The sequence below is a fragment of the Phyllobates terribilis genome, unplaced genomic scaffold (genome assembly GCF_046119375.1).
Source record: "Phyllobates terribilis strain yellow unplaced genomic scaffold, ASM4611937v1 Scaffold_1__5_contigs__length_1240528914, whole genome shotgun sequence".
NCBI lineage: Eukaryota > Metazoa > Chordata > Amphibia > Anura > Dendrobatidae > Phyllobates > Phyllobates terribilis.
This window is the reverse complement of record NW_027362761.1, coordinates 718,102,747-718,126,771: the sequence shown is the minus strand read 5'-3', so window position 1 is coordinate 718,126,771 and position 24,025 is coordinate 718,102,747. Positions and strand designations below refer to the sequence as shown.

Sequence of the window (24,025 nt, the reverse complement as noted above, 5' to 3'; positions counted from 1 at the left end):
AAGCATGATTAGAATGATTTTTGATTAAAAATGGGTGGTAAAAAAAGTGTACACATGTTTGCTGTTAGAATGCAAATAGGGCTGGTTTTAGACAAAGTGTGGCCCTGGGTAAAAATTAAAACCAGGGCCCAAAATGATAATATATTGTGCCATCAAACAGAAATGTTTAGATTATGTGCACGTCATGTTTTTGCAGCAGTTTTTGCAAAAAAAACAGCATTTTACTGTTCCAGCAGAGTGAATTTGATTTCTGAAATTTCATGCACATGTTGGTTAAAGGGAACCTGTCACCAGGTTTTTCCCATATAAAGTAAGGTCATCATCTTTACGCCCTCATACACAGCATGTACGTATATGCCCCAATTCCTTTTGCATAACACAAAAAAGAGCTTTTATTATACACACCATGGTGTCTTGATCCGGTGCCTCCTCTCTTCCTGCGATCACCGTCCTCCGTCTTGCTTCATGTGGATGATGCGTCCTGCTTTATCCACACAATGTCCTCCATTGCGCTCCTGAACAGGCGCACTCCTCTTTGCCCTGGTGAAGGCAGAGCAAAGTATTGTGATGCGCATGCGTGGTGAAAGGTCAAAGAGCGCCGGTGCATGTGCACTATAGTACTTTGCTCTGCCCTCAGCAGGACAGAGAGAAGTGCTCCTGCGCATGAGCACGATGGAGGACACTATGTAGATGATGCAGAATCAAGTAAGAAGGAGGACGAAGATCGCAAGAAGAGATTAGCTGCCGGATCAAGACCAGCAATGGCCATCGGATCGGACCACGTCGTAGGCGAGTATAATAAAAGGTATTTTTTCTGTTATGCAGACCGCATTAGGGACTTACATACAACCTTCTAAAAATGCTTTATATAAGGATGTACAGGTGTTTAGAGTCTCAAGTTCTTGGATCTTGACTGATCTACAGGCAATTGAGGTTATAGCTAAATATGAAAAATCGGGAAGAAAGTTTAATTACTCTTTAAATATCATCTAACCTGACAAAACGGGCACATTACTCGTTAATCAAGTAATTGGCAGCCTGTTTACACTGGTTGATTGGGAAATGAGCATTCCTAGGAACACCAGTCACTAATAATTGGCTTGTATAAATGCATCCTAAAGGCTGCCCTGTAATGAGTAGGTGGTTATTGTTGTGGTTGGCATTACCATATGGTTCGTGTTGGGCAAAAATTAGGACCTTTTGGCACCAACACTAGCCACTGGCTAGTGCCAGCCACATAATTATCCACCTACTCATTAAATAATGTCTTACATTTACCAAGGGCTATACTACAACTCTTATAGTAATATTGTGTTCCTAATCCCTCACTTCCTTCACCTCCTCTTCTGGACCACCAGGTCTTCTGTTCCTCTGATCCTTTTTCTCATCTCTTTCCTCTCTATTCATCACTGTTTCCTCACTCCAATGCTGTCTGTCTGTATTTCTCTCTGGCTCTGCATCTTTCTACTTTCCTGCCCATTTTTCCCCATCCAGCTCCTTGAAAGTTATAGGGTGATAAAAGGAATGATTTTAGAAACCGTTATGGATCAGGAGGTGTGACATGTATATAAGACTTATCTTTTATATTACAAACATAGGAGATAACATATTTCACAAGTGTGTGAAGTTAGTGATGTACTTTCTTGGAAAAGTACTTTGACTTTGAAAGAGGAAGTGGTAAATTTGTAGGAAACCAATGACATCAACAATGGCCACAACTCAGCGTGGACATATTTTAGTGAAAAACCCCAAAGATATACTTGCAACTACTAAATCACGAGCCCATGTAAATTCTCATGTCTGTTAGCAGATTCTCTTATGAAGCGAAAACAAAAATGAATTAGTACTAAACTGATGATAGTTACCCATGACTCATGACAATCATTTCCAGTATTGAAATAACTACATTAAAATGATTATTTCTTTATATTTTCACTTTCAGCCTCAGAATGTAAACCCTGTCCTGAATTTTCGGCTATTCCAGACTCACGAAGTGTAACTCCAGATGCTGAACCAAGTCCCCCATCGACAGACACGGGGGAAATGTTTTTCTTGGCAGAAGAAAAGGTAGGAAATAGTTTACTTTTAGTATTGCATCCTATCAGTTGAGTTTAAGTGATGTGAGGATAAAGCAGGAAAAACAAAGGCTAGTCTTTTAACTAATTGATTATATAACATTACTCAAATGTATCCATCTATCACTCTAATAGGTTCAAAAGATTCATGCTGGGACCCCAATAATTATTAGTTTGCCACCTAGGTAGGATGTGAAGGTGTCCCATGTGATAGATACGGAAGGTGGGGGCAAATTGTGACTATGACTTGTTTAACCTCTCTAGATTAATCTTCTACACGACGGCTTACTTTCTCATGGCCTCCTCTTTTCTCAGATAATTATGGAGTCAGTGTGAAGATCTAAGGTTGTGGGTTGTATTAATCACCTAGGCAGGTTAACGATGCAATTCGTTTTATTTCTTCCATCCACGGTCTTACAGCAACTCCAGGTAGATGGCCACAATGAGATGCCCCCAGTCCACAAGATCCCAACCCAGGACCGGTAGCTCCACTGCCCCCTTACCAGGCGATACCCACTGTCTCCCAACTTTTGGTTGGCCCACACCTTTTGTATCTGCAGTATAGTCTGCAGTCACAGCCTATGCTCTTCCAGATGATGAATACCATGACTATGGCACATGTATACAGCTCCAGCCAGCAACAACGCCCCCATTCCCTCATTAGTGTCCTAAATATCCCATGCCACCTCTTCCCCCGGAATTGAGCCCGGCCCTCAGGAAACACCTCCCTTCAAAGCTAACTGTGCATTGGTGGATTCATGCGAGACCCCCTGTGGTGACGGCTCCACTGGGTTTACTATCCACATAATGGGACTAGTGGCTGGGAGAACAATGACTTAATTGAGGCCCCTGAGATACTAACGAGAGTAATTGAATGATTACTTTACCTGATTACCAATCTTGTGTCCGGCCTTATCCAGTCCACACGTCATCCTCTGCTTACAGTCTCTGAGTGGAAACATTGATTCCTGAGAGATTTGTGCACCTTAAACTGACAAGCAAGCAAATCTCTAATAAAACACAACAATAGGATCAACGTAACCGTTGTTCCATGCTGGAGAAAGTCTGCTTCCCTTAGAGTTGTGGACTCCACTCTGTGTTCATAGATCCAATAGTTTTTAGTACGTGGCCACCTCCTCACACTAAGTATACAGTAGGTGTGGAGACTTTATAACATACTGAAAGATTTCCTATCGCAAGCCTTTCATTCGTCAGTCTAAAATCACTTCACAGTTTTGTGCTTAGTTTCTTTTTTTTACTTCAAAATGTATTGATGTATTGAAGGAGTTAGCTGCATCATCTTTATTTTAACAAATGAGCTAGGGAAATAATTTTGTGACTCTTAATAAATACAGTACAGTGAAAAAGTTTTAGGCAGCTGTGGAAAAATGCTGCAAAGTAAGAATGCTTTTAGAAATAGAAGTGTTAATAATTTATTTTTATCAATTAACAAAATGCAAAGTAAATGAATAAAAGATAAATCTAAATCAAATCAATATTTGATGTGACCCCTCTTTGTCTTCCAAACAGCACAAAGCATCAATTATTCATTGTTCTTCATTATTCCAAACATCTTGGAGAACTAACCACAGATCTGCTGTGGATGTAGGCTTTTGCAAATCCTTCTGTCTCTTCATGTAATCCCAGATAGAGTTGATGATGTTGAGATTAAGCCTCTGTGCGGGCCACATCATCATTTCCAGGACTTCCTGTTCTCCTTTTCACTGAACTGAAGATAATTGTTAAAGAGGTGGCCCGGCACCTAAAATGTATTTTCTATCTATCGCTACACCCTAATCACTTTTTAATTTGCTTTATTACACAACAGCCTACACTTTTCCCTATTTACTTAATCTCTAAATGTGTTTTTTGCTGTACTTCCTGTGATATTTCATTTGAAAGGAGTCTCAAATGTGACTTCACAGGAAGCTGGGGTTGCATTCACTTGCCGCAGCGTCCATCGCCCCACCTGGAACAAGACGTCATTAAGAGACAGCGCTGCAGGTACTTACTTGTTTCTTGTGTCGCTGCCCCATCTGCAGATTTCCTGGATCCCGAGTGATGGACGGTTTGGCAGATGTGAGTGCAGCGCTTGTACTCTTATTCTATCTCTGCCACCACTGTAGATTCTAACTGAAAGAAGATATAGTCAGTGGGCTGAGATAAAATCAGTGAATGACACCAATGCCACCCCAGATGACAATTCATTTGAAGGCGGTGCTAGAAGCTGTGGAATGGCGCTGGTGTCACTCACTGGTCCTATCTCAGCCCAGTCCTCTGATGATGTCTTCTTTCACAGAAACTATGACAGAGTCAGAGATAGAAGCTGAGTGCTGGCACTGCACTCACATTTGCCACAGCGTCCATCACCCAGGATCCAGGACATCTTCAGAGAGGGAAGCGATGAAGCTAACTAGTGAGTAACTGCAGCGCTGCCCCCTGTGATTTCCTGTTCCAGGAGGGGCAATGGATGCTGCTGGGAGTGAGGACAGCCCCAGCCTCCTATGATGTCACATTTGAGACTCCTCTCAAAGAAAAGGTCCCGGGAAGTACAGTAAAAAAAAAAAGCACATTTAGAGATTAGGTACAGTGGGTACGGAAAGTATTCAGACCCCTTTACATTTTTCACTTTGTTTCATTGCAGCCATTTGGTAAATTCTAAAAAATTCTTTTTTTTTCTCATTAAAGTACACTCTGCACCCCATCTTGACTGAAAAAAACAGAAATGTCGAAATTTGAATACTTCTGTTTTTTTCAGTCAAGATGGGGTGCAGAGTGTACTTTAATGAGAAAAAAAAATGAACTTTTTAGAATTTACCAAATGGCTGCAATGAAACAAAGAGTGAAAAATTTAAAGGGGCCTGAATACTTTCCGTGCCCACTGTAGATAGGGAAAAGTGTAAAGTGTTGTGTAATAATGAAAATTACAAAAGTGGTTAGGGTGTAAAGATGGATAGTTAGAAAATACATATTAGGTGCTGGACCACCTTTTTAATGCAATTGACTGCATGTTTAAGATTGTCCAGCAGAATAAATTTTTTAGTCTGTCCAATGTCTCTCTGATGTTATTGCATGATGTATAAGTATTTTCATAGTCTCAACATCATCAAGTTTCTTTGGGATTACATGAAGAGACAGAAAATTTTGAGAATCCTACATCCACAAAAGATCTGTGGTTACTTCTCCAAGATGTTTGGAACAATCTCCCTTCTGAGTTCCTTCAAAACTATGTGCAAATGTACCTAGAAGAATTTATGCTATTCTAAAGACAAAGGACGGTCACATTAAATATTGATTTGATTTAGGTGTCTCTTTTTTTCATTTACTTTCCATGTTTTAACTGGTATAAATAAACTATTAACATTTATATTTTTGTCTGAAACTATTGCAAAGTGCTCTATTACAGGTTTTCCTGCTACATTTGTTAGTGAAACCTCCGTCACAGGCTGCACAAGTTGCCTATCCACAAATGCTTGCTGGTAAGGAAGCATGTGTGTGACCAGACCTCTCCATAGTCTCCTTCAATTGAAAAACAGCTTTAACATATGAAGTATTATTCTATTGTAGGAGACTAATGGACAGGTCTAGTCACATGCTCCTCCGCCAGCAGCCATTTTTGGCTCCTTATTGCCTGTATAGTAATAGTGCTCCCTTTTTGTCCAAGCAATAATAATGCCCCCTGCATGCCCCCACACAATAATGATGTCTCCTGTATACCCTCTAAACAATAATTGTCCCACGTAACTTTCCCTTAAACAGTTAAAGTTTACCCTAAGATAGTAATTATGCCCCTAGTCAATAACATTGCCTCCTAGTGCCGACAATGAGTAATGGTACCCCTTTGCTGCTTACACTTGGTACAATTGGTTGTTACTACATCTTTTTGAGCATTCCAAGTTAATAGTGTCATTTAATTTCTTACATTTTACATTTTTTTAAATCCACGTTTCTATGTTTTTAGGATGACCAGTCAGTTGATCTGGAGAACTGCTGCAGTGATACAGTGAGCAGTAGTGAAGATTTACATTCTTTGGACTCTTCGCTTCATGGGACTGAATATTACAAAGATCTAATAATGACGGAGGATAAGAATATTGATAGGGAAACCACCAAACATGGAACTGCTGCGTTTTGCGTTGCTGGTGGACCCAATATTAGCTTTGACAATGGAGAAGTTGTAATTACATACACTAAGCCTTTCCTCTGTCCCATGACTTTGGAAACTGGAATACAGGCTCAAACAAATCAGGAGCAATCTCAAGAAGATCTGGCACAAACACAAGGGGCTATCCCTATTTTAGTGAGGTCCCTTTCAACATCTAGGCGGCATAGTTGGGATGATGCAGTCTCACCCACAGATACTGTTCGCAGGTAAGATACAATATGAAATGTTAGTTATAATATTATATAATCTATAAATTTAATTAGTGACTTTACTTTTACTTTTTCCTGAAGTCTTTAAAGAGAATACTTCATCAGGTCAAGAGTGGCCAGTTTTTTCTCTTATTTTAATTGCCAATGCTCCCCTGAGTATCCAGCTTTTATTTAAAATCCGCTGTACATTTCCAGAGATATGGGCATTTTTATTTAATGTTAATTTTTATTGTCTTTATCAAAGGGACGTGGCAGACAGGGTAAAAGTGTAAGGCAGACCAAAGACACAGCCCCGGAAAATTGTTTTAGCCATGCCTCCTTGCTACAGTTGATAAAAAATTAGCAAAAAAGGCCAACATTTCTGGAACGGTATGGTGAATTAAAACACAAAAACAGAATACGAAGAAGAACAGCAGAAATAAAACAAAGAGTAAAATTGGTGATTTTTGACCTGGTGACAGGTCTCTTTTAAAGGGAACCTGTCAGAAAAAAATGGTACACACCTGCAGCCATAATTTAAACCTAAGAAACCTATGAGTGGACTATATAATATATGGCACTCCAACAAGAATTAACTCCTACAAAGAACAAGGAGTTTGACAGTCAGAATCAAATAAAATATATAGCTTTTATTAAATAACAATTAATATACAGCACACATATAAAAATGTAAAAAGGAGATGTTAAAACAGAGGTGAACACCACATAGAGCCCTGTTGAGAATAGTGATAATCGCTGCCAATAATAATCGTAAATCACCTGTAAAGTGCACAAGGGACATATATAAATTACAAGCTTGAATATCAAGGGACTCTTTCCCTATAAACTAATGTACAAGAATACAGCCATCACACCAAGGTGGGATCAAGATCAATGCACATAGAATAGCATCTACAGACATGAAGATGGAAATGATAGTATTATAACAAGTACTGTAATAATAAAGCACAAATGGCATTACAGTGTTGGATCAGAATACAAAGGAATCAAGTCCACGTGCATGCAGTATTATACCCATAAAGGTTAGATGAGGATCACACTGGTAGGAATGGAGGAGTTGGTGTGCACCAAAGAGAATACAAGCTTATAGCAAAACATTCATATGTATAAATGATCAAGTGATCAAAAAGATATACATGATGCACACAGTTTAAATTCATAATTCATATTAATTCCTAATTTAAACCTGTAGATAAATATAATTTTAAACATACAGTACGTGGCAGTCTAATTCAAAGTGCAGCTGCAGGGAGGAAAGGAAGTTATATTCTCCCTGCAGCCAGTCACTTCCAGTCGTTCAGGTGACTCTGGGGGCTGTGAAATCACCACTCAGTACACAGTGAGCACACTGTAATTACTTTACTTGCTTCTTGTAACATTCTGTTCCACACATACACTGCAGAGTTGGATGTCACTCAAGTTTCAGGGTAATGATTATAGTGTACTCAATGTACAGTGAACACTAACTCTTCACAACCCCCAATGAATACCACCCCTCCCCCATTATTTGGAAGCGAACAACTACAGGGTAATATAATTTATTTTCCTGTGTGCATATGATCATAAAGTATAAAAAACGAAAAATAAATGTTAACTCAAAACATGCTCCAATATCCTTTTTTTTAATCATTAGTGTGATTGCCCATTTTGTCTCTATGGGAACACATCACTCCCGGCCAGTTCAGACTAACAGTAACATAGGACTGCTGGCCTGACTCATGTATGATCTATTGCTGCTACGTTGGGCAGCTTGGAGGCTAAAGCTTGCCCGGATCAGGAGCTAACCATGCACTCCAGCAATCCCAATTATCCTCAAGACAATGCTAACAAGCTCTGCTGTAAAGAGCTTGTAAGCACTGCACATGTTACCTTGGCAACAGGGAAAAAAACACAAAGGCAATGGTAGGAAAAGAACCTGGGTAATAGCAATAGCAAGTAATGAATTTGGTAGGAAAATTACTTTTTTGGTTGTGCAAAATAACAAATCTTGTTTGCAATCAATGGCCCACATAAGTGGGAGTATTTTGTAGGCTGGTATCCCATAGAAAATGTTGATTGTGAAAGGAAACTAAAGGTTTTCTCACCAAATCCTTTCGGGTGTGCTCATTTATGCTGGACACTATATATAAAATTTACACATATATACATTTCTTTCTAAATAACTATGTCCAAGGTTAATGATCAAAAACACAGGCCTTCCTTGTGTTTTCCATGCTGCATACTCTTTGTCCCCCTGACACATTGGTATTTCCCAGCTTATTGGCATGCTATCAAAACAATAACACAGTGGAGAGCCTGACGTCCATTTCTCTTTCTTGAAGGGCCACAACTTTCATCACTAAATTAGACATTTTTTTTAGTTTTTGTAATTTTTATTTATATATGCAATACTGTGCAAAAGTATTAAGCATATCTGGAGAAAATGGTGAAAAGTATAATGCTTTATAAAATAGAAGTGTTAATAGTTTATTTTTACCAATTAACAAAATGCAAAGTGAAAGAAGTGAATGAACAAAATATAAATTTAAGTCAAACCAATGTTTGGTATGACCACCCTTTGCCTTCAAAACGGCATCAAAGCATCAATTCTTCTAGGTACACTTGCACACAGTTGTTGAATGAAATTGACAGGGAAGTAGTTCCAAACATCTTGAAGAACTAACCACAGATCTTCTGTGGATGTAGGCTTATGTAAATGCTTTCTGTCTCGTCATGTACACACGTGGTCAAAATTGTTGGTACCCCTTCGTTTAATGAAAGAAAAACCCACTGTGACGCGAGTCACTACAGAAATAACAGACTCAGAAGAGGAGAGAAGAGACTAATATTACTGAAAGAAATATTATGTAAGTGCTACTTATTGGATAAATAAAGGGAGGTCAAACAATCCAAAGTCAAGTCCAGGAAAATGGCGCAGTACAAAGGGAGCAGACAAAAGAGTAGTCAGATAACAGGCAAATGGTCAAAATCCAGGTAAGGGAAAATAGTCAGGCTGGGTCAGGCTCAGAGCAGAGAGATCAGTGCTACACAGGCAACAGCAAGTGTACAATTGACACTGGATGAAGGAGCTAGCATGCTTAAGTAGAAGACTAATCAAGGGAAGTGAACGCAGATGATTGCAGAAACGACCCAGCAAAACCAAAACAGACTGACAGCCTCCACACAATAGTAACATAGCAGACAAGGAGAGTGTGGAGACCGTGACACCCACAGTGGTCACAGAAATAACTTGAATCTAACAAAAGTAATAATAAATTAAAAATCTATGAAAATGAACAAATGAAAGTCAGGTATTGCTTTTCTGCTTCCACAGAATTTAAAAAAAAATTAAACTCATGAAATAGACCTGCACAGAAATGATGGTAGTCTTAACTTAATATTTTGTTGAACAACCTTTTGAGGCAATCACTGCCATCAAACGATTCCTGTAACTGTCAATGAGACTTCTGCACCTCTCGACAGGTATTTTGGCCCACTCCTCATGAGCAAACTGCTCCAGTTGTCTCGTGTTTGAAGGTTGCCTTTTCCAGACAGCATGTTTCAGCTCTTTCCAAAGATGCTCAATAGGATTTTAGTCAGGGCTCATAGAAGGCCACTTCAGAATAGTCCAATGTTTTCCTCTTAGCCATTCTTGGGTGTTTTTAGCTGTGTGTTTTGGGTCATTATCCTGTTGCAAGACCTATGACCTGCGACTGAGACCAAGCTTTCTGACACTGGGCAGCACATTTCTCTCTAGAATCCCTTAATAGTCTTGAGATTTCATTGTACCCTGCACAGATTCAAGACACCCTGTGCCAGATGCAGCAAAGCAGCCCCAGAATATAACAGAGCCTCCTCCATGTTTCACAGTAGGGACAGTGTTCTTTTCTTGATATGCTTCATTTTTCCATCTGTGAACATAGAGCTGATGTGCCTTGCCAAAAACTTCCATTTTTGTCTCATCTGTCCATAGGACATTCTCCCAGAAGCTTTGTGGCTTGTCAACATGTACTTTGGCAAATTCCAGTCTGGCTTTTTTATGATTTTTTTTCAACAATGGTGTTCTCCTTGGTCGTCTCCCATGAAGTCCACTTTGGATCAAACAACGACGGATGATGCGATCTGACACTGATGTTCCTTGAGCTTGAATTTCACCTTTAATCTCTTTAGAAGTTATCCTGGGCTCTTTTGTTACCATTCGTATTATCCGTCTCTTTGATTTGTCATCAATTTTCCTCCTGTGGCCACGTCCAGGGAGGTTGGCTACAGTCCCATGGATCTTAAATTTCTGAATAATATGTGCATCTGTAGTCACAGGAACATCAAGCTGCTTGGATATGGTCTTATAACCTTTACCTTTAAAATGCTTGTCAACAATTTTCTTTCTAATCTCCTGAGACAACTCTTTCCTTTGCTTCCTCTGGTCCATGTTGAGTGTGGTACACACTATGTCACTAAACAGCACAGTGAGTATCTGTAGCCCTATATACAGACCCACTGACTGATTACAAGATTGTAGACACCTGTGATGCTAATTAATGGACACAACTTGATTTAACATGTCCCTTTTGTCACATTATTTTCATGGGTACCATCATTTCTGTCTAGGCCTAGTTCATGAGTTTAATTTTTTTTTTAATTCTGTGGAAGCAGGGTTGAAAAGCAATGACTGACTTTCATTTGTTCATTTTCATAGATTTTTCCGTGACCATTGTGGGTTTTTCTTTCATTAAATGAGGGGTACCAACAATTTTGACCACGTGTGTAATCCCAGACAGACTTGATGATGTTGAGATGATAGCTTTCTGGAAGCCATATAATTACTTCCAGGTTTTCTCAATCTTCTTTATTTGAAGATAGTTTTTAATGATATTAGCTGTTTGCTTGGGTCAATAGTGCTGCTGCATAATAAATTTGGAGCCAAATAGATACCTTCCTGATTGTATTGCATGATGGACAAGTATCTGCCTGTATGTCTCAGAACTGAGGACACCATTTATCCTGACCAAATCCGCAACTCCATTTGCCGAAATACAGCCCCAACCTTGTAAAGAACCTCCACCATGCTTCACTGTTCCTGCAGACGTTCATTATTGTACTTTCTCGATTCCTTCAACAAACAAACTACCTTCCGTTACAGCCAGCCAAATATTTCACATTTTGACTCATTAGTCCACAGCACCTGCTGTCATTTTCTGCATCCCAGTTTCTAGATTTTCCTACATAGTTGAGTTGCTTGACCTCGTTTCCATGTTAAAGGTATTTTTTTAGCCCTAATTTTCCATGAAGACCACTTCTGGCCAAACTTCTGAGAATGGTAGATGGGTGTAGCTGGGTTCCACTGGTTGCTGCCAGTTCTGAGCTGACGAAATGACTGGATATCTTCCAATTTCCAAGGGAAGTAAGCATGATCTGTCTTTCGTCTGCTGCACTAAGTTCTTCAGCAGGGCAATAACAGCAAACATACTGCCAATGTCATTTCAAATTATCTTTAGTGTAAAGAGAACAAGAAGTCCCCCAAAAAGCCATGATGTCATTATCATCGAGTCTGTCTTGGAGGATTTGTGCAAACCTTCATCCACAGAAGATCTGTGGTTATTTCCCAAAAATATTTGGAACCATGTCCATGCCAAGTGTTATGAATCGTGGTTCTGTGCTCACGCCTGGGAATGGAGCAGGTCAGGTGCTAGCACCACCATTATCCTGACCCGAAGTCGGTGCTATTATGCGTGCAGGGAAACAGTCCCAATCTTGTGGAGCATCACGTTTTGGTGTTGTGGAATGTGTGAATCTGATTTGAAAATGATTTGCCACATAATCCATTGTCATTCATTTATCCAACAGAATCAGTTTACATGTACGTTCAATGTTGTCATCCTTTTTCATGGCTGACACTTGTGCGACCTTCCTTCAACTACTATATCCATTCATACATACGTCTTCACAACAAAACACTTTCCCATTCTGTGTAAAAAGTCTACAATAAATATTCGCTCTAAATATGAACGGATTGATAAGCATAGGGTTGAGTTTGAGTGGAATTTCCTAAAACCTGGAGTTCCACACGAGTTCGAATACTTTGAGATTCAATTTGCAAATAAAAAAGACTTGTCCGGACCCATTTCCAACACTAGAGAAGCATCAGAGAGCGGGCTAATGTTATTTTATGCTACCAAGTGGGCTTCCCCACAATCAGGGCTGGCTCCAGGTTTTTGTGGGCCCTGGGCGAAAGAGTCTCAGTGGGCCCCTATAACACATACCACGATTCATGATGCACAGATGCCACAGAGAAATATATATATATATATAGTACAATGCAAAGATTTCACTTACTACATTACATGAGCGATATCTATTGTAAATTCTACAATAGCTCAGAAACCGGCGAATCCTCACAGAGCACAGTGCAGACCGGACAGTATAGTCCTCCATACAGTATAATGGACCCCATATAATGCTCCATGCAGGATACTGACCCCCATAAAATGCTCCATACAGGATACTGGTCCTCATATAATGCTCCATACAGGATACTAGCCCCCATATAATGCCCCACACAGGATACTGACCCCCATATAACGCTCCATACAGGATACTGGTCCCCATATAAAGCTCCATACAGAATACTGGCCCCCATAAAATACTCCATACAGGATACTGGTCCCCATATAAAGCTCCATACAGGATACTGGTCCCCATATAACGCTCCATACAGGATACTGGTCCCCATATAACGCTCCATACAGAATACTGGCCCCCATAAAATGCTCTATACAGGATACTAGTCCCCATATAAAGCTCCATACAGGATACTGGTCTCCATATAACGCTCCATACAGAATACTGGTCCCCATATAACGCTCCATACAGGATACTGTTCCTCATATAAAGCTCCATACAGAATACTGGCCCCCATAAAATGCTCGATACAGGATACTGGTCCCCATTTAAAGCTCCATACAGGATACTGGTCTCCATATAATGCTCCATACAGGATACTGGTCCCCATATAACACTCCATACAGAATACTGGCCCCCATATAACGCTCCATACAGAATACTGGCCCCCATATAATGCTTCATGCAGGCTGTTCCCTCCTTATAATGCCCCATGCAGGATTTCACCCCCCTTATAATGAATGCCCCATGCAGGATGTCACCCCCCCCTTTTAATGGCTTATGCAGGATGTCACCTCTCCCCCCTCCATATAATGTCCCATGCAGGATATCACCCCCCCCCATATAATGCCCCTTGTAGGATGTCACTTCCCCCCCTTTAATGCCCCATGCAGGATGTCAGACCACCCCCTCCCTTATAATGCCCCATGCAGTATGTCACACACCCACCCTCCTTATAATTCCCTATGCAGTATGTCACATACCCACCCTCCTTATAATGCCCCATGCAGGATGTCACCCCCCCCCTTTTAATGCCCTATGCAGGATGTCACCTCTCCCCCCTCCATATAATGTCCCATGCAGGATGTCACCTCTCCCCCCCATATAATGCCCCTTGCAGGATGTCACTCCCCCCCTTTAATGCCCCATGCAGGATGTCAGACCACCCCCTCCTTTATAATGCCCCATGCAGTATGTCACACACCCACCCTCCTTATAATACCCTATGCAGTATGTCACATACCCACCCTCCTTATAATGCCCCATGCAGGATGTCACCCCCCCTTATAATGCCCCATGCAGGATGTCACTTCCCCCCTCCCCCTCTTATAATGCCCCATGCAGGATGTCGCACCCCCCCTCACCTTATAATTAATGCCCCATGCAGGATGTCACACCCCCCCTCCCTTATAATGCCCCATGCAGGATGTCACACACACCCCCCTTCCTTATAATGCCCCATGCAGGATGTCACACACACCCCCCTCCCTTATAATGCCCCATGCAGGATGTCACACAACCCCCCTTCCTTATAATGCCCCATGCAGGATGTCACACACACCCCCTCCCTTATAATGCCCCATGCAGGATGTCATACCCCCCCTCCCTTATAATGCCCCATCCAGGATGTCACACACACCCCCACCATATAATGCCCCATGCCCCCATACATGAAAAAAATAAAAAAATCCAATACTCACCTCACTTCTTACTTGCTGCTGGCGCTGCTCCGGACTCCAGCGTCGCCCGCGTCTTCTCGGTCTGCACTGTGACAGGTCAGGAGAGAGCGCGCATGGTGTAAAGACATCACCGCGCCCTCTGACCTGAGACGTCACAGTTAGAGGACGCGGAAGACGCTGCGGAGGCACGGGGAGGGGTAAGTATTGTGCCGACTGCTGGGGCCCCGAGCAAGCGGGGGGGGGTGTCGGCACCGCACCGCTCACGGGTCCCATAGCGCGGCGGGTACCCAATGGCAGTGGGCCCCTCCGCCTGCTCAGGGCCCCGGCACTTGCCCGGGTGCGCCGTGTGCTGACGTCGGCCCTGCCCACAATGATATCACATTCCAGTTTATCAAGTGGATTATCATATCATTTACACTGGTGGTTAGTATACCGTTGGGTCATCGGAGATCAGCAGTTCCTAGTGGAGTACAGTTGGGCGTAGGACTTGTGATATGTATGACAGAGATGGATTCCATTTCCACATTCACAGGGTAATACAGATCTTATTGAAACAATATGTATTATTCTTATGGGTATCTCTCTCTCCCTCTTTCTTTCTCTCCTCCCTTTTCCAATATTGAGACCTGAAGAATTTTTTAACCGCTAATTGAATTGTTGGCGAATTTGAATGTCAAAATTGGCACCAGACACACTCTTACACTAAATAAAACAAATCACTTGCACGCTGTTCTTCTTTCATGCAAATCATAAGTGGGGCAGCCATGGTTTCTCACACTGCCGTCACAAGTGAATTGATGTAACACGTTCATACCTGCATAGGAGTGACTGGGGAGACATCGCCCTCAAACACTAACTGGAGTGCGGATTATTTTTTACTCACCCATGTGTCTATATATATTATATATATATATATATATATATATATATATATATATATATATATACATACTCACAGACACACACCGGTGTATGTATATACAGTACAGACCAAAAGTTTGGACACACCTTCTCATTTAAAGATTTTTCTGTATTTTCATGACTATGAAAATTGTACATTCACACTGAAGGCATCAAAACTATGAATTAACACATGTGGAATTATATACTTAACAAAAAAGTGTGAAACAACTGAAAATATGTCTTATATTCTAGGTTCTTCAAAGTAGCCACCTTTTGCTTTGATGACTGCTTTGCACACTCTTGGCATTCTCTTGATGAGCTTCAAGTGATAGTCACCGGAAATGGTCTCCAACAATCTTGAAGGAGTTCCCAGAGATGCTTAGCACTTGTTGGCCCTTTAGCCTTCACTCTGCGGTCCAGCTCACCCCAAACCATCTCGATTGGGTTCAGGTCTGGTGACTGTGGAGGCCAGGTCATCTGGCGTAGCACCCCATCACTCTCCTTCTTGGTCAAATAGCCCTTACACAGCCTGGAGGTGTGTTAGGGGTCATTGTCCTGTTGAAAAATAAATGATGGTCCAACTAAATGCAAACCGGATGGAATAGCATGCCGCTGCAAGATGCTGTGGGAGCCATGCTGGTTCAGTATGCCTTCAATTTTGAATAAATCCCCAACAGTGTCACCAGAAAAGCACCCCCACACCATCACACCTCCTCCTCCATGCTTCACGGTGGGAACCAGGCATGTAGAGTCCATCCGTTCACCTTTTCTGCATCGCACAAAGACATGGTGGTTGGAACCAAAGATCTCAAATTTGGACTCATCAGACCAAAGCACAGATTTCCACTGGTCTAATGTCCATTCCTTGTGTTCTTTAGCCCAAGCAAGTCTCTTCTGCTTGTTGCCTGTCCTTCGCAGTGGTTTCCTAGCAGCTATTTTACCATGAAGGCCTGCTGCACAAAGTCTCCTCTTAACATTTGTTGAAGAGATGTGTCTGCTGCTAGAACTCTGTGTGGCATTGACCTGGTCTCTAATCTGAGCTGCTGTTAACCTTCGATTTCTGAGGCTGGTGACTCGGATAAACTTATCCTCAGAAGCAGAGATGACTCTTGGTCTTCCTTTCCAGGGGCGGTCCTCATGTGAGCCAGTTTCTTTGTAGCGCTTGATGGTTTTTGCAACTGCCCTTGGGGACACTTTCAAAGTTTTCCCAATTTTTCAGACTGAGTGACCTTCATTTCTTAAAGTAATGATGGCCACTCGTTTTTCTTTACTTAGCTGCTTTTTTCTTGCCATAATACAAATTCTAACAGTCTATACGGTAGGACTATCAGCTGTGTATCCACCAGACTTCTGCACAACACAACTGTTGGTCCCAACCCCATTTATAAGGCAAGAAATCCCACTTATTAAAACTGACAGGGCACACCTGTGAAGTGAAAACCATTTCCGGTGACTACCTCTTGAAGCTCATCAAGAGAATGCCAAAAGTGTGCAAAGCAGTCATCAAAGCAAAAGGTGGCTACTTTGAAGAACCTAGAATATAAGACATATTTTCAGTTGTTTCACACTTTTTTGTTAAGTATATAATTCCACATGTGTTAATTCATAGTTTTGAATCCTTCAGTGTGAATGTACAATTTTCATAGTCATGAAAATACAGAAAAATCTTTAAATGAGAAGGTGTGTCCAAACTTTTGGTCTGTACTGTATAATATAGATTTTATACATATATTTATATACTGTAGACATATAAATGTGTATATATATATATATATATATATATATATATATATGTATATTTGAAAATGGTTTTATATTTATAGTTTAGTCTACTCTTACTTCTTGAACTTTACCAACTTTACCATGAGGTGATAAGTCCTTTTTAAATGGGAAACTTTTTAGCGTAAATTCTATTATTTCTGACTAAATGATATATTGGCAGTTTCTAATATTCTCTTACTTTAACTACTACATGCACCCTGACCTTTGCAAATTCAAAAATAAAGAGTTATGCAAAAAAATAAACACGTTTGGTATCGTCAAGTCCATAGTGGTCAGATCTATGAAAATGTAAAATTTCAATAACCTATTTATATGTGCATGCAGCTCTTTCAAAGGTAACTTCAACCCAGCGCTGCCTCCTCCTGCCTCCTCCTGCAGAAGGAGGCAGCATCGCTGGGCAGGGAATAGAGCTGGAGTGACAGAGGATTCAGATTTACAGGCTCATTTATATAATCAATTCAAACTCTGATTTCTCAGTAACAGAGGAGTGTGATGACTATGTAAAGATATGTCTGGACTTATCTTTTGTCCTTAACCCCTTCATGACTGGTCGATTTTCTGTTTTTGTTATTTTTTCCTTTTCATTTCTTCCTCCCCTTCTTCCAAGAGTTGTAAGTTTTTCATTCTTTGGTCCACATAACCATATAAGGGCTTATTTTTTGTGGGACAAGTTGTATTTTTGAATGGCACCATTCATTTTATCATGTGATGCCTTGGAAAGCGGGAAAAAATCTAATTGTGTTAAAATTGCAAAAAAAGTGCAATTCCACAATTGTTTTTTGCTGGGGTTTAATTACCATGTTCACTATTGATCTGCCAATATGATTCTCCAGATCAGTATAATTACACTGATGCCAAACATGTATAGCTTTTTTTTTATTTAAGTGGTGGAAACAAAATTGGAAATTTGTGCTTGTGTCTCCATTTTCTGAGACCCAAATGTTTTAAATTTTCGGGATATGGGGCTGTGTGATGGCTTCTGCTATGAGCGGACACTTTTACTTATAATATTTTTTGGTATATACGATTTTTAGATCGCCTCTTATTGCATTTTATTGCGATGATGCAGCAACCAAACACATTTAATTCTGCCGTTTCGATTTGTCTTCTGGTTACGCCGTTTACAGAGCGGATTCATTTAATTTATATTTTGATAGATCAAACCTTTACAAATGCAGCGATACTAATTATGTTTTTCATATTTTTAAAAACATTTTTTTTTACTTCTTACTGTATTTCATTATCTCCTTAGGGGACTTGAAGCTGCGATCGCCTGATCGCTTGTACTATGTACATAGCAATGCATGAGCACTGCTATGTATAGTGGGAACCACGATCTCCTATGAACGCTAGCTACAGGCTGGCTTTCACATGGAAATTGTCATGACAAGCACAAAGGTGTCAGCAGACCCCCAAATGTCATGTCACCCCATTGGCGCCCCGCGATCACGTCATAAGCGCGCCGGGGAATGACACAACACCCCGCTGGCGAAAGTTAAGTGCCGATGTCAGAGAATGACAGTGGCTTTTTACAGGTTAAGTGCCATGGGCGGAACTCCGCTCCACCAGCGGCTGTTTGAGGCAGATGATAGCTGATTATATCAGCCATGATCTGCAAGGAAAGATGCGGGCTAGGCCTGCGTCAAAGTCTGGGACACGACATATGACGTAACTGTATGTTATATATTGTGAAGGGTTTAAAAGAAGTATATGTAAACAGTTTGGGGGTGAAATTCCCTTTAATACGTATGATAAATGGCAAAGAGAAGAAAAGCAAAACACCAGATTTACTGTTTTTTTAAGTCATCGCACCCCCCTTCCCAGAATGCAATAGAAAATTGATCTAAACTTGGTATCAATATAAACTATAGCTCAGCATGCAAAAAAAAAAAATTCTTAGCACAGCTGCATGGAAAAATAAAAAGCTGGAGGTCTCAGAAAATGGTGACACAAACCAATTTTTTTGCTGACTTATAATTGTGATTAACCACTAAAATAGAAAAAATCTACTTAAATTTGGTATTGATACACCGTAATTAAACTGACCTAGAGAATCATGTTGCTAGATTATTTTTACCTCAGAAAAAGAAAATCCCAAAAAACAATGGTGGCATTGAGGGTTTTTTTTCATTTCACGCCACCTGGAATTTTTTTCTGTTTTATTTTGTCTATCATGAAAAAAGGTATATTATGTCATTTAAAACTACAACTCATCCCAGAAAAAAACAAGCCAATATATAGCTATCTATATAAAGATGTCCTGTATGCGTGAAGAGGTGAAAAAGGAACCTGACACCTCCAAGAAGTTTTATTCTCCCATGTTCACGCATAGCATAAATGTTGAAATTTTTTTTGCCATAGAAAACTTGCTCCGTTTAACTGTTCAAGCAAAGTGTTTGTGATTTCATGAAAATTCCTGCCCACTGTGTATCTATACACACGGGTGACCTGTGTGTTTTGGTGCGTTTTTTCTCTGTAGGCTTCTATGAGCACTCCAATAAAACAAATACAGAAAAATACAGTTGTATTTTTAAATGCAGAATCAAAGCTTTTTGTACCAAAAAAATCTGTACCAAAAACGTATCAAATAAGAGGGTGTCAAGAATAACAGCCGGGTGGGTCACACAAATCCCACTGCTGTTACCAGTTGTAACGGATAACAGCCAGGGGAGTTCACGCAGATCCCACCGCTGTTACCAGTTGTAACGGATAACAGCCAGGGGAGTTCACGCAGATTCCACCGCTGTTACCAGTTGTAACGGATAACAGCCAGGGGAGTTCACGCAGATCCCACCGCTGTTACTTGTAACGGATAACAGCCAGGGGAGTTCACGCAGATCCCACCGCTGTTACCAGTTGTAACGGATAACAGCCAGGGGAGTTCACGCAGATCCCACCGCTGTTACCAGTTGTAACGGATAACAGCCAGGGGAGTTCACGCAGATCCCACCGCTGTTACCAGTTGTAATGGATAACAGCCAGGGGAGTTCACGCAGATCCCACCGCTGTTACCAGTTTGTCAAGAGAATGCAGCTCTGCTGCCTCCAATCATCAGGGCAATTACGCAATTGACTGACAAGTGATGAACAAGGCTATGACTACTTTCACTACTAGGCCGATTTGGGAAATCACAGTATGGTATATATACACCTCCGATTTCAACGCATGGAATATATGTATATACCCCGGTACGATCACTGCCAACGCCACAATAAAAAGAAAGGAACTACTACTAGCTGGACAACCATTACAGGTAGCGTATGGCTTCAGGGGTGCGATTTACAGAGCAAGAGGAACAGAGCTATTAAATTTTATGTATTCAAATCGAGAGAAGTAGGCAGTGTTTATAAAAAATATAGAAAGATGATACAAAATGTGAACAAAACAATACATGAAATAAAAAACGAATAATAAAAGAAAATTACTAAACCTGATGTCACGGAAATGGCTCAGAGCTTAGCGGCGGGAGGTACTCCTCAGGAAAACAGACAGAACCCACAGCAAGCTGTACCTTCCAGGACTGACGATTGACCCAGATCCAAATACTGCTTTGTATTAGACGAAGGTTATGCCTATATACAGTTGTGCTCAAAAGTTTACATATCCCGGCAGAATTTTTGCTTTCTTGGCCTTGTTTCAGAGAATATGAATGATAACAAAAAAGTCTTTTTCTCCACTCATGGTTATTGGTTGGGTGAAGCCATTTATTGTCAAACTACTATGTTTTCTCTTTTTAAATCTTAATGACAACCAAAAACATCCAAATGACCCTGATCAAAAGTTCACATACCTTGGTGATTTTGGCCTGATAACATGCACAGAATTTGACACTAATGGGTTGGAATGGCTACTAAAGGTAACATCCTCACATGTGACCTGTTTGCTTGTAATTAGTGTGTGTGCATAAAAGCTGAGTGAGTTTCTGGGATCCAGACAGACTCTTGCCTCTTTAATCCAGCCACTGATGTTTCTGGATTGTGAGTCATGGGGAAAGCAAAAGAATTGTCAACGGATCTACGGGAAAAGGTAGTTGAACTATATAACACAGGAAAGGGATACAAAAAGATATCCAAGGAATTGATAATGCCAGTCAGCAGCGTTCAAACTGTGATTAACAAATGGAAAATCAGGGGCTCTGTAAAAACCAAACCACGGTCAGGTAGACCAACAAGAATTTCGGCCACAACTGCCAAAATTGTTCGGGATGCAAAGAAAAACCCACAAATAACATCAGCTGAAATTCAGAACTCTCTGAAAACTAGCGGTGTGGCTGTTTCAAGATGCACAATAAGGAGGTACTTGAAGAAAAATGGGCTGCATGGTCAAGTCGCCAGAAGAAAGCCATTACTGTGCAAATGCCACAAAGTATCTCGCCTACAATACGCCAAACAGCACGGAGACAAGCTTCAAAACTTCTGGAACAAGGTAATTTGGAATGATGAGACCAAAATTGAACTTTTTTACCAAAACCATAAACGTTACATTTGGAGAGCGGTCAGCAAGGCCTATGATGAAAGGAACACCATTCCTACTGTAAAGCACGGAGGTGGATCGCTGATGTTTTGGGGATATGTGAGCTACAAAGGCACAGGAAACTTGGTAAAAGTTGAAGGAAAGATGAATGCAGCACATTATAAGCAAATACTGGAGGCAAATTTGCCCTCATCAGCCCGGAAGCTGCGCATGGGACGTACTTGGATGTTACAACATGACAACAATCAAAAACACAAGGCCAAGTCGACCTGTCATTGGCTACAGCAGAACAAAGTGAAGGTTCTGGAGTGGCCATCTCAGTCTCCTGACCTCAATATCATTGAGCCACTCTGGGGAGATCTTAAGCGCGCAGTTCATGCTAGACAGCCCAGGAATTTACAGGAACTGGAGTTTTTTTTGCCAAGAAGAATGGGCAGCTTTACTGTCTGAGAAAATAAAGAACCTCATCCACAACTATCACAAAAGACTTCAAGCTGTCATTGATGTTAAAGGGGGCAATACACGGTATTAAGAACTGGGGTATGTGAACTTTTGATCAGGGTCATTTGGATGTTTTTGGTTGTCATTAAGATTTAAAAAGAGAAAACACAGTAGTTTGACAATAATAAATGGCTTCACCCAACCAATAACCATGAGTGGAGAAAAAGACTTTTTTGTTATCATTCATATTCTCTGAAACAAGGCCAAGAAAGCAAAAATTCTGTCGGGGTATAGAAACTTTTGAGCACAACTGTACCTCCCCTTGATGAGCTCATGTGGGGGCTGATTGTTGGATGTGCTAGGTCTTTCAGAATTTTATGAGAATACTAACTTACAGGATATCTTCACTCCTGGAGGTCACAGGTGGTAGATATTGTCGTCATGTTTCTTATCACAATTTTATCTTTACATAGAAATGAAACATGACCTGGATGGCATCATTAATTGGATTGTTATTAAGTTGGAGGGGTTCTGCCAGCCTTACGGTGATGTGAGTGAATGTGTTCTGTTTGTCCCTTCACAATGACGCTGAAAATATATCTCCCATAAATTTTGGATTGATGCAAACCCCAATATGCATCACTGACCACTGGCTCCGACTGGTCTGCAAAAGATTCTTTGATCAGAGGAAGCCCTTTTGTTTGGAAGGGTGCTTCCTCTCCTCTGTGTAAATGAATCTCAGCCTTAGTGTCTTCTTCCCAGCAAATCTACCTACTGTAATTACTGGATCACTGCAGGGGGCTCATACTTTAATGGAGCTTAAAGTGTCAGCTCTCTTTCTCTCTCTCTTACGTACCCTGTTTTAATTAGTGTTTCTCTTCCTCAGTGATAATTAGTCTCATATGTTCAATGTGAGTGTGATATGTTCACACTCTGGAGATGTCTTATGGATTTAAATTTTTTTCTATGGCAGAGGGCAATACATTAAAGAATACAGCAAAAACGCAATCACCAGAAGATTATTATTACGTAATTTGGTGTGGATAACTGCAAAAAATGGGTGGATAAAAAGCAGCAGAAAAAAACTGCAGCATTTACTGTACGTGTAAATGCGGCCTCAAGGTTTTTGTGGTGCTTTTTATTAAATTAATAGCCAAGAACTGACACAAAAGAAACAAATTAATTATATATACACAAACAGTACTCGGCAGGGAATGGGTTATCAGACAGTACAAATATATTCTCTCTAACTTGCGAGCCTAATATAAACTATACTACTGACCCTCTTTATATCGGGGGGGGGAAGGGGGGGTGGTATAATGACTGGTTTTCTCTGCAGGACTATGTAGTGTTAGGCAGGATAAGTGCCTGCAATCAGAATTTCCAAACTGTGTGACAAAGACCACCCAGCTTGAGGCAGTTCATTATACGTTGACCCATTGAGCGTTTGATAATATTAAAAAACTCATTATGTAATGAGTAATAAATGTCCATGACGTATATATCATTTTTCATTCATAATCAAAGATTTCCAGCACGTTTGAAATAATTCTGGCTGAATTGTGTATTCTGTGTTTTTGCTGACATTTGTCATCAATTATTAAGCATATGGGATAAGTAATATGCCGTTTTGTTCTTGTGCAATAAGTTTCTGCCCATGTGTGGATGTGATCTAACCCTGGATGTGACTAAGGAATGTATAACAATGGTTAGATTTCTATCAGTAGGTATGTATGTGCAACTCTATATTGATCTGGGCTATTTTTATCAGTCCCCTCCTTTTAAGGTGTGCGCTGGTTCTCTCCAGAGACAGCCTTGTCATCTTCAGGCTCCTGAAGTGCTTCAGGGGCTGGAAAGAAAAACAGAAATAAGCCAGGCTTCAACAAAGAGGGATGTTTGGGTGGAGGAGAGCAAGAAAGA

At 40.7% G+C, this 24,025-nt stretch overlaps 1 protein-coding gene across 6 annotated transcripts in view; it reads left to right on the top strand.

Moving 5' to 3' along the window:
• Positions 1-24,025, top strand: part of LOC141274287 (rho guanine nucleotide exchange factor 18-like) — a 513,433-nt gene that overhangs the window by 251,332 nt on the left and 238,076 nt on the right. For all 6 annotated transcript variants that reach the window (XM_073686293.1, XM_073686291.1, XM_073686292.1 and 3 more), the window contains exons 2-3: positions 1,943-2,067; positions 6,037-6,446. In XM_073686293.1, the coding sequence (XP_073542394.1) occupies positions 1,943-2,067; positions 6,037-6,446 (535 nt within the window). The remainder of the gene's footprint in view (positions 1-1,942; positions 2,068-6,036; positions 6,447-24,025) is intronic.